Source organism: Oryx dammah, unplaced genomic scaffold (assembly GCF_014754425.2).
Source record: "Oryx dammah isolate SB20612 unplaced genomic scaffold, SCBI_Odam_1.1 HiC_scaffold_28, whole genome shotgun sequence".
Taxonomy (NCBI): Eukaryota; Metazoa; Chordata; class Mammalia; order Artiodactyla; family Bovidae; genus Oryx; species Oryx dammah.
Genome location: NW_024070212.1, coordinates 50,714,762 through 50,726,265, shown reverse-complemented (window position 1 = coordinate 50,726,265; position 11,504 = coordinate 50,714,762). Strand labels below are relative to the sequence as shown.

At 31.5% G+C, this 11,504-nt stretch overlaps 1 protein-coding gene across 8 annotated transcripts in view; it reads right to left on the bottom strand.

Annotated features, from left to right (window-relative positions):
- Positions 1–5,312: 5,312 nt before the first annotated feature.
- The window catches only part of ZNF644 (zinc finger protein 644), a 98,281-nt gene continuing 92,089 nt past the window's right edge, over positions 5,313–11,504 (bottom strand). For 4 of the 8 annotated variants that reach the window (XM_040232343.1, XM_040232349.1, XM_040232350.1 and 1 more), the window contains 2 exons: positions 10,602–10,704; positions 5,313–9,805 (listed from right to left, as the gene is read on the bottom strand). In XM_040232343.1, the coding sequence (XP_040088277.1) occupies positions 9,613–9,805; positions 10,602–10,704 (296 nt within the window). In that variant the 3' untranslated portion in view covers positions 5,313–9,612. The remainder of the gene's footprint in view (positions 9,806–10,601; positions 10,705–11,504) is intronic. The other 4 variants (XM_040232345.1, XM_040232346.1, XM_040232344.1 and 1 more) reach the window with 2 other exon arrangements.

The window sequence follows — 11,504 nt, the reverse complement described above, 5'->3', positions numbered from 1 at the left end:
TACACATGAAAAAATTCTTCAATGACATAAAAGTAAATCAAGTTCCTAGTATTAAGCAACATGTCATGACTAAGGAGAAATTTAAGGATGTTCCAATGTTTAAAAGCCTAATAATAAATTTTATTGACATCAATAAATTAAAGAAAAAAATCACATGATTTTCTACATCTCAACAAAGGCAGAAGAAACAATTTGTTAAGAACAAAAGTCCATTTTTTATAAAATAAAAAAAACACACACAGGAATTCCCTGGTGGTCCAGTGAATATGACTCAGTTGCTTTCATTGCCTTGGCCTGGGCTGAATCCCTGATCAGGGAACTAAGATCCCACAAGTCATGTGGCACAGCCAAAAACACAAACAAACAAAACCATATAAAAACTCTTATCCAATAAGAAAAAAACTGTTTTTAACTCAATAAACTGTGTCTACAAGAAACTTCCAGGAAAATTATATTTAACGATAAAAGAAAAGTACTCCAGTTACAATCAAGAATATGAGAGAAATGCCAGCTATCAACATTCATACGTTGCACTGGAAATCCTTGACAAAGGATAAATATTTGAAAGCAAGAGATAAATGTCACAATTTGCAGATATTACAACTAGCAACTTAGAAATTTCAAGAGACCTAATTAAAAAATATTAGAAATATGTAACAGAGTTGAGTAATATGGAAAGATATGAATAAGACTGCCATACACAGAATCAGTAATTTCCCTTTACATCAGCAATTTCAATAAGAAAAATGTGAGAAAAATCGATTTACAGTAGCAACAAAAACATATATAGAAATAAAATCTTTAACATACAATTCTTTACAAAGAAATGGTAAGACTACTCTAAGACATTAAAAAAATGAAGATAACTGGGAAAATATACCATGTTCTTAAAAAGGAAGTCTCATATTTTCCCATTTCCACAAATTCTTTCTACAAGGGGGAAAGGAGGGGAGAAAGGATAAATTGAGAGATTGCAATTAACATATATACCCTACTATATATAAAATAGATAACTAATAAAAACCTATTGTACAGCACAGGGAACTCTACTCAGTACTCTGTAATGACCTATATGTGAATAGAATCTAAAAATGAGTAGATATATGTATATGTATAACTGATTCATTTTGTTGTACAGCAGAAACACAACATTGTAAATCAACTATACTCTAATAAAAATTAATTAAAAATAAACTCAGTGCAGTTCTAAGTAAAATCTCAGGGTTCAAATAGAATTTGATGAATTCTAAAATACATCTGGAAAAGAAAAACTCTTAAGAATAGCCAAATTTTAAGAGGAAAAAAGGGGAAATGTACCCCTTAAGAAATTTCAATTTTCTTTAAAATAGCTTACTCACTTAATGAATATTGACTGGATGCATAATATAGATCAGGATTCTTCTAAGAAAGCAGAAGTGAACAAAACCTATAAAATACCTGCACTCAAAACGTATTTATATTCTGATTCTGATAATGGTAGACTAAATAATCGGGATAAATTCTCTCTCACTGGTGTCAACTAAGAAAGTTGAATAAAAAAAAATCATATAAGCATTAAAGAAGTGTCGAGATAAAAAAGAATCACCAAGCCAAACTCAAAGAGGAGACAAGAAAGTCAAAGAGTATTACCCAATAATGAAACTTTTTATTCCTGCCCTGAAGACACGTCCTATATGGAAGAGAGAGTTATGAAAATAAGTCCCACATTCAATGGCCTTGGGCTAGGAAAATAAAACTATATTCACAGGGTAAAAGGTGAAACCAGCAGTATGCAAACCTTTCCATAACCTTCCCATGACACAGCTCTTACAATCTGGCTTTGGGTCATCTGGATAGACCAGAGAAACGCAAACCTTGAACCTGGACCAAGGTGTTCTGAACCGGCAGTATCTCGAGGCACCTGACAGAAGTAAATGAAAACTCTAAGAGGGACAATACGAGACTTCAACATAGTTCTATAATAGTTTCCAAATATAATGCTCACCATGTTGTTAAACATAAAGGCACACAAGAAAACTAGACACCATGAACAAGAAATAGAAAAGGCAACTATCAATGAACTTGGATCCATAATTATTTTATATTCTGGAATTATCAGAGGCAGGATATAAAAGCAATCATGTAGACCATATTCAAAGATAAAATATCCAAGTAGGATACTAGAAACAATAGAAAAGCACATCTGAAGAAAACCAACAGAAATTCTGAAAAAAAAAAATCATAACCAAAATTAAGATCTCAGTGGATGAGATTTAACAGTAACTGAGAAAATCAGTAAGCTGGAAGATAAGTTAAAAGAAGTGATCTAGAATATAACACCAAAATATAAAGATAGAAAATAGGGAAGAGAAGATAAAAAATCCAGAGGATGCAGTGAGAAGGATTTAACACACATTAACTGGAGTTCCAGAAGAACAAGGGAGCTAGAACGTGAGGCAGGAAAAAATAAGCTTATAGACAAGGTCTAGGAAATTTCCAGAAGCCCAGCGGAGTTCCCAAACTTGACAATAACAAAAGACATTCCCAACAGGACATTTCATAGTAAAAACTTTAGAAAACTAAAGATAAAGATCTTGAAAGCAGCTAAAAAATATAGGACAGGTTATTTTTAAATTAGTAACAGATGAACTTGCAAGAATGAGGCAGAAAATAGTGGATGATAACTTCAATATGCAGGGGGAAAATAACTGCCACTTGAGATAGAATTTTATAGCCAATAAAAATATCCTTCAAGAATTAAGAGAACATAGGCATCTTTAGATAAACAGGAACATTCAAAAGGATGTTCTCTAATTATAAGAACTGTTCACCAACAGTCACTATAATTGCAAGTGGAAAAACAGACTGACAAAGTAGAAGATACCTACAACACATAATAACCTAAGAATTAATGGAATTCCTAAGTATCAATATGAAATAATACAGATACTCCAACAGAAAAAAATGGGCAATTTGTCAATTTATTTCTCAAAAGAGGAAAAACAAACAAACATAAAAAAGGTTATTATTCAATCTGATAGAAGTTAGGGGAACGTAAATTAAATTCACAATGAAATATCATTAACACTCACCAACTGGCAAAAATTTAAGTCTGACAATTGTATCATTGAAGACAGGGAGGAATGAGAACTCTTATGAATTCCACATGAGAGTATAAATGTGTACAATCATCTTGGAAAACAGTCTGGCTTTGTCTAAGAAGCATATACTCTATGATCAAAAAACTCTACTCTTTGGCATATACCACCCTAGAGAAACTTGCAGATGTTTAAAAGACAGACAAGAATGTTCATAGCTTCACAGCTTTTAAAAGTCAAAAAACATGCAAAGACAAACTTAATGTTTATCAATAATAAAATGAATAATTAAATGGTGTCATATATAGATATGCAATAATATACAACAACAAAATGAGTAAACTACAGCTATGGGAAAAATAAAGATGAATTCCAAAGATAACATTAACCAAAGGGAACGAGTCACAAAAGAATACATATGGTATTAATTCCACTTCTGTAAAAGAAAAAAAACATGCAAAACTAAACTATATGCATTCCTAGAAGATCAACTTGTATATTAGAAAAGTCAGAATAACAGGAATGGGAGGGGGTGAATTTAATTGGGGTTGAGAACTGGGAGTGCTGGCAATGTTCTACATTCTGTTCTTGTAGTGATTAAAATGGCTTTCCAGGTGGCTCTGTGGTAAAGAATCTGTATTTTTTTTAATGGTCATATGCTTAGAACTTTACATCAAAAAGTAATCTGGCAAGACATGTCAATGTATGGCAATACCACTACAATACTGAAAGTAATTAGCCTCCAATTAAAATAAATAAATTTATATTAAAAAAAGAAAACCTGGCCTATTAGATTTATAGTTCAACTTTCCAAATTTTACTTTGTGTAGCTGAGTAATCGACTTTGACTTGCAAGTTATACGAGGCATTGAAATAGTAAAGAGAATTTAAGGTTCTGCATATTTATTAAGTTTATTGTATTTATAAAATATATTTATGTACTTAAGGTTTTAAATCAGGGTACCAAGATTCTCAAAACAGAACCAATATATTGACTTTATAAATAAAATTTAAAATTTTTTTAAAGTTTTAAGTTATAAATGGGACTAAACATTATCTAAAAGCTCCTTACTGAAAGTATTTGTTGAAATCTGCCAATCAATAGAAAAATAAAATTTCAGAGGATGGCCTTAATAGTTTAAGAAAGAACTAATTCTCTAGGTTTATATCTTTAAGAACTCAAATACTAGTTTTAAAAAACAAATAATTATCTTGTTTTACCAATTTGTTCAGAAGAGGCAAAACTTCACTCTATCTCTTCTTTCTACCATATTAAAAAAATCTATGTCAGAAGATTTTTGGGAATTTGCCTAAATTGTAATAAAAATATAAACCACTTGACAGTTGATATTGCAACACATGATACTTTCAAAGTAGCTATTCTTTACTTCTGGAGGCGGGGTGAGGGGGTGGTGGTCATGGCCCAATTTGAGTATCTGAGAAGTGTTGTGGAACTCACAGAAGAACGCGTATTGATACACAAACAAGCTTTTGGAATAAATAATAATCAAAGATCTCTTGAAAGACTATGGAGTATAAGGGCGCTTATACTCCCTATTATACCACTGGTCTATTATAAAATCAGAGTTGAAGTAATTTTAAACACATCATCTAGTAGATTATATTCACATATATTCTTATTATTTTAAATCAGAAAGTTAATGCCTTTGTGATAAAAAAAAAATTCACTTCCTTTGTTTTCATTTGTCACTTAAAGATGAACAAGATACTACTTTTTACCAAAATAAGCAAAGTTTTAAAGACTACAATGGCAAGGACAAGAGGAATTGTAAGCCATACTCGTCAGCTGCAGGTAGGAGCATAAACTTATATGGCCCTTCTGTACAACAATTTGGAACATTCATATATAAAACCTCAAATGTGTGAGCCATATCCAACTCTTTAATCTACCAATTCTACTACTAGAAATTCATCATAAAAATAATTGTGGATCTGTATAGTGTACAATGCACTATAGGCATGTTGATCAGAAGCACTCTTTATAATACCCAAATCCTAGAGACAACACAAAATGATCAACAATGGAGGTGCAGTAATATGTGGTACGATGGTACATTATGCAAAAATTTAAAGCATACTTAGGAATAACACTTAGTGGTATGAAAATGCTTATGGATCTACAGCTAAGAGAATAAATAAACGGTTAATTTCTACACAGCATGATCATGAGTTTGTGTTTTTTTAAAAAAGGAATAGTCTATAAAACAGAAAAACTAGAAATGACAAACTTTTAATGTGGAGAAAGTATAAAACTTTGTCTAAAACTTTAATAACAAGTAAAAACTCTGTAACATTAGAGTATAACCACTCTGTTCATCTTGACTTCTGATATAAGAATGAGGTATCAATTAAATTTTACTTATTACTGTTGTCTACCTAAGCAATTAAAAATATTCAATTATTTGTCATCAAAGTAATCAAGAAAGAACGACGTTGTATCTATGTCTATAATATAGGCTGAAGAACCGAGAAATCAGTTATGAGCTATTGACTAAACATCAGTAACTGGCCCTCAAAAAAAGAAACCACCAAATTCCCATTGTTGAAATAAATTGGATAGCTACCTTCCACACCAGGAGTGAATGCTAATTATAGTTCATGGTCTAAAATATTATTGATGTAGACTAGTTTTTGTCTCATAGAAGTGTTACATCTAGTGTGATATAAAAATAAATATTTGGTCTTTGTCCCTGGTTCCTGACACATATCTCCTAAAACTCTCAAGATCTCCAGGGTGATCAAAGTGTCTTTTAAATGGTAATGACATGAGAGGTGGCTGGGGGGCCCCAGATAGCTTCAGAATGGGTGTGGGTCACCAGAAAGACCAAAGCATGATGATTAGAGGGTTGGAGTTTTCTGTCCCACCACCTCCCGAAACCATCAGGGAGAGGAAAGGAGCAAGAGAGTAAGTTAATCACCAATGGCCAATTATTTAATCAATAAAGCCTAACAATGAAACCTCCATAATAACCCCCTAAGGGATGAGCTACTGGGTTGGTGAACACATCAAGGTGCTGGAAGGGTGGTACACCCAGAAAGTGCAGAGACAGATGCTCCATGCCACCTTCCTTCCTAGCATACCTTGCCCTATGCATCTCTTCCATTTCACTGTTCCTGAGTTATGTTCTTTATAATAAACTGGTAATGTCAAGTCTTTTTCTGAGTTCTGTGAGCCATTCTAGCAAATTATCAAACCTGAAGAGTCAGTCATGGCAACCTTTGATTTATAGCCAGTCGTCTCAAGTATGGGTGACCCGATATTTATGACTGGCATCTGAAGTGTGGGCAGTCTTTTGGGACTGACCCCTTTAACCCATGGAGTCTGACATTAACTCCAGGTAATTAATGTCAGAATTGACTTAAACTGTTGGATACCCAACTATTGTCTGGAGAATCAAAGAACTGGTTGTTGGTGGTGGAAAATGCTCAAGATCAAGTATCAAAGATTAGTCTATACAATGCAGCACTTATATTTCAAATAAACTTGGGAAAATGGGATACTGAGGTGGATACATTATAATAATTACATTTATAACTACACTGAAACAATAAGACAAGAGAAAGAAACATTAACAAGCTGTTAAAAGTATCAGATGGGCCAAAAAGTTTGTTCTGGCTTTCTGTAAGATCTTATGGAAAAATCCAAATGATCTTTTTGGTCAACCCAATACATGTGTTTGAGTAGTAGTACCACAAGTGATTTTACCCATTTTTAATTTTTTCATTTTCTAAATATTTCTAAAATGAGCAGATATTACACTTTCTTAGTGAAGAAAAAAAATCAAAGCTATATTTTGGATCAGTATGTTTCAACTGTACAGTCCCTGAGAGGTTATATGTATGTCCTTAAAAAAATCTAATTAAATTGAAATCTAAAATGGAGATATTAGCTATGCCATGGTTCTAATCTATTCTAAAGAAGCAGAGTGGAAAATACTAATTTGAAGAGGTTAACTTTTTTTGTTTTAATGCTATTAAATAAATCAATACTATTTAAAAAAAGAAGAAGAAGCTCAAATATCTTAGGCAATGATAAAATAACTGTAAAAGACAATTTGGCAATACTGAATACTGAAGTAGGACACGTTTTAACATGAAAGTCTATCATATAACTTAAAACAACATTTTATAATTTTTTAGTGGAAGCCAAACGAAAATATATCATTAACTTTCTAGTTGCCAAATGAAAGATGAACTGTGCTCCCCAAGAAATTAAAAAATTTTTGTAACCCAATTATCTTTATTATGAGAAATGTTCTTGAATTTACTTTACAGGAATCCCTCTGGCTTACTGTTTCCAATTTGAATTACTATATTTGATAATTTATTTCTTTCTTACATCCTGAAGAAACATTGTTTTAAAAATAGTTTAATGTAAAAAATTTAATCTAAGTTTGCTTATGAAATCTGTGGTCAAACTACCTATTCTACTTGTACTCCTACAACTTGACAGCTGGTTTAATAATAAAATCAAACAGAAGAACTATAAAACTTAGAGTTGAAAGGAGCTCTGGTGATTGCTAGTCTTCCTGCCAGGATTCTTTTTTTACCGCTTAATTTCTGAACACTACTTATTATGCAGTAGTATGACTTCCAATTTAAAAAATATATTCTAGTTGAATATAGAATATGTTTATATCAATGAAACCTAATACAAGAATACTGGTAAACACAGACTTGGTATATTTTCAGTCAAAAGTTAAGAAATTTGATGTTTTAGTTAGACTCATCATTATAGAGACACACACAGTTTCTATTACATCTTTGGCAAAATGAAAATAATTTTATACAAATACTTTTTCCTATCTACTATATACTCCAGGGATCAGGAGACCGTTGGTTGGGAATGATTCATTTAGTTCAATTTCCTAAATTTACAGATCAAGTATGTGAATAAAGTAACCAGTTATGTATAAACAACATAAATCAAATGAAACACAAACTCAAGTGGACAATTTCTACCAGTGATAAAAGTAAGAATGTTTCACACTATAGACATTATAATTTTCTTAAGTCTTTTTTTATTTAGAGATTTTTCTGGTAAGGAGATATATCATAGGAAAGCAATTTCACTGGCAGTGAGGTATGTATATATACTCTACCAAAATACTCCTTATTTTAACTGCTTTTAACTTTATTTACATACGAAGAAAAGTATCAATGCATATCCTTGTTTCAACTATAGTATTAGCCATACTACATGAAATAAAATGAAATGGTGCTTGCATACAAAAACTGTTATTTGTAAAGGAATCTGATTTCAGATTAAAAGAATTAATCTGTTTTTGGAAGGAATTTAAAAGGAGAATCACAATTTATCATGACCAAGACATCTGCACCATATTTTCCATTCCTCACAGCACATTTATTTCAGTAATTCCATTATGTCGGTTCTTAGCATGAGCATAGTGTTACACGATTTTCGTACATATAATCACATCCAAAACAAGTTCTAAAATTTAAATTGTAAACATTCTCATCATATGTAGAAATATTTCAATTGGTGTATTAAGTTTTGTTAACTGATCAAATTTGGAAGAGACTATAAATGAGAAAGCCTATTCTAAACCGTGTAGTGAGCACTGTTTATTAATTACATTTCTACAACGTTAAATAAAGAGGCAAACCTGTCCTGTAAGCAAGTCAAATTTTAGGTAAAACATTAAAAAGAAACAAATCTGTTAACAAAAGGATGTCTTGCAATAAAGAATATTAGATTTTTTTAAAATCTATTATGATACAAAAATGTAAAGGGTAAATAGCATCTTTGTTGACAAAGTAGGAGGTAGCATGGATGCACCACTTTATTGTCTGAGAAATGCAACTGGAGTAAAGAATATTTCCTTACCACAAATAATTTCCAGGACTATGTACATATTTCTTTTAGAAATACTTGTTTAAACAAATCTCCCTCCACTTTTAGTATAAAAAAAAAAAACCGTTCCATGTGATTTAAAAAAAACACTTACACGTCTAGATAGAATAGTACTCTGCCCTATTTGAGTGAACAGTCTCAAACTATGAAGTACATGATATTTAATGCCCTAAGTTGAGTAAATTTAGTTAGCAGTTCCTGGTATTATACAAAACACTAAATATATACAAACAAAATATAATATCTTATTTTTCAATGCAAGTCTTGTGGGGAATAAACAGAACCTTGATTCTGGTAACACTGCAGAAAACATAATTTTCCAATTAGTCTGTCTTTAAGTATCCATGTGCAACAGTTTATTAATAACTGCTTACATGTACTAGTCTTTCATTGAGTGAACACAGTTAACTGACTAAATGTAGTAAACCTTAGAAACACCTCTTCCATCCTATATAAAATATAGAGACTACTTACTGTTTGAAGTACTCAGTTTGCTCTGATGTCACTCTTATTCACTTTTCCCCATTTTCCTGCTTTAGTATTTATAAATGGATAATTTAATGTGGCTTTGAAAAAAAAAGACAAAGAATTTCAAATTTACATCCAATTCAAATTTGCTATTTAAAAGGTTTTCTTGTTCTATGAAGCTGCTTCTGCCATTAGTAGAGAAAATGAAGTTTCTGTAATGGAGGCAGGCTTTTTGAGTAGTGATGTGACTTCCACCATGCCAGCTCCAGTCCGTGGAAGATTAGCGTTTACAATGTGTCGTTGTAAGTGCTTAATCCAGTCTTCCTGAACAGACAATGGTCCACGAAAGACTAGGCCACAAAACCTATAGAAGAAGTTGATAACAGTTCTCTTAACATGACCAATTCCCTTTATTTAACAGTTCTCTTAACATAACTGATTCCCTTTATTTAAAACCAATTCCCCCCTTCCAAAAAACCCAATTCCTCATAAAATTCATGAACACAAAGGGCAAACTTCATACTGAAGATAGTACTAGACAACAGCTTCTAAATACCTGTGAGGTCAAAATGATTAAATGTAATATCAAAACTGCCAATTCATACTAACTCTAGTAATACCTGCAGAGATGCGAACATTGCTATGAAAATTAATTAAAAGGTCTTAACACCTACACATCTTAATTTCAAAATGCACTATTTCTTTTTTTCAAAAGAAAAAAATGCACTCTTCAATTTAGAATTCCTTAAATTGCATGAGGATGAGTATGGAAGGAAGTGTGAATGAGTCTGTATATCTACACTCAGAAGTACGAGTGGAGAGAAAATATCCTTCCAATAAGCAGGAAGTCAAGACAATTTGAAAAACATCAAATTAAAGGAAACAAAGAACATGAATCAAACACAACAACAAAAAAAGCCACTTTTACAAATCACAATATCATAGAGGCCCTTCGCTAATATAAAAAACTTGATTAGTTGTTGAAGTACAGAATATTATGAGCCATATAAGGTTTTAAGTCTGTCTCTGAAAGTTCATATTTAACTTGATTTTTGAGAATGCACCTTCAGTCAAAAATTAAAAATCTCAAACAAAATAACTAGTATGTCTCAAAGCAAAATCTGAAGAAACTGAGCAGACTAGGTAATACAGACATATACCTGCATCGGAGAATGTAAACCTCGTCAGCACCATGAGGTAATGATAAAAGTTTCTTCTTGCTTCCGGATCTTGACCTTGATTTCTTTTGCTTACAATCTAAGGCTAAAAAGGGGAAGAAAAAGACTTAACATTTCTTACATATTCTAAGTACACATACATACAGATACTTCTTGGGAGGTCAGACCATCTAAATCAAGTAAGAAAATGTCTGCATTCATTTATATTCCCTGAAGCATGCACTGACTTGCAGCTGGTTCTCTAATAGCAGTAATACTATCAGCATATACTCTTCTTGTACTCATTTTTCAAATAATGCTTAACCATACCAAATCAGAACTGAGAAGATAAAACTAAAACAACTTGAAATTACGAAAGTGGTCAATTACCACAGCAATGGCAATCTTTTCTCTTACAATCATATATACATTATTTTAACATCTGGTTAAATCTTACTTCCAGGAAAACTATAATGTCTTATATAAGATCATCAAGTTTGCATTTGATTACTTCTCCATTAATCAGATTTCACATTGAAAACTTAGTAAAAAGTTCAATGCAATTCATCTTGAATTTTACAATAATAAACAGCTCTTGAAATTATAAGCTAGCCCTACATTTGAAAGGACAAAGAATGCTCAACTTTCATTTTTAAACTGAATCTGTATTGTATATACAAACATATGTTCTATTTTACTAGAAAAATAGATCCAGATTATCTCACATAAGTTAACAAATGGACCACAAGTTAAATGATGACTATTTGTTACATTATTTTCTATTTTAAAAATGTGATTAAAAAGGGAAAAAAAAGATTTTTATGTTAAAGTGCATCAAAATTCTAGTGCTAACTGTTCTTGAAATTCTGTTACTTGACTTCTCCTTTAATCATTTATTTTAAAAAA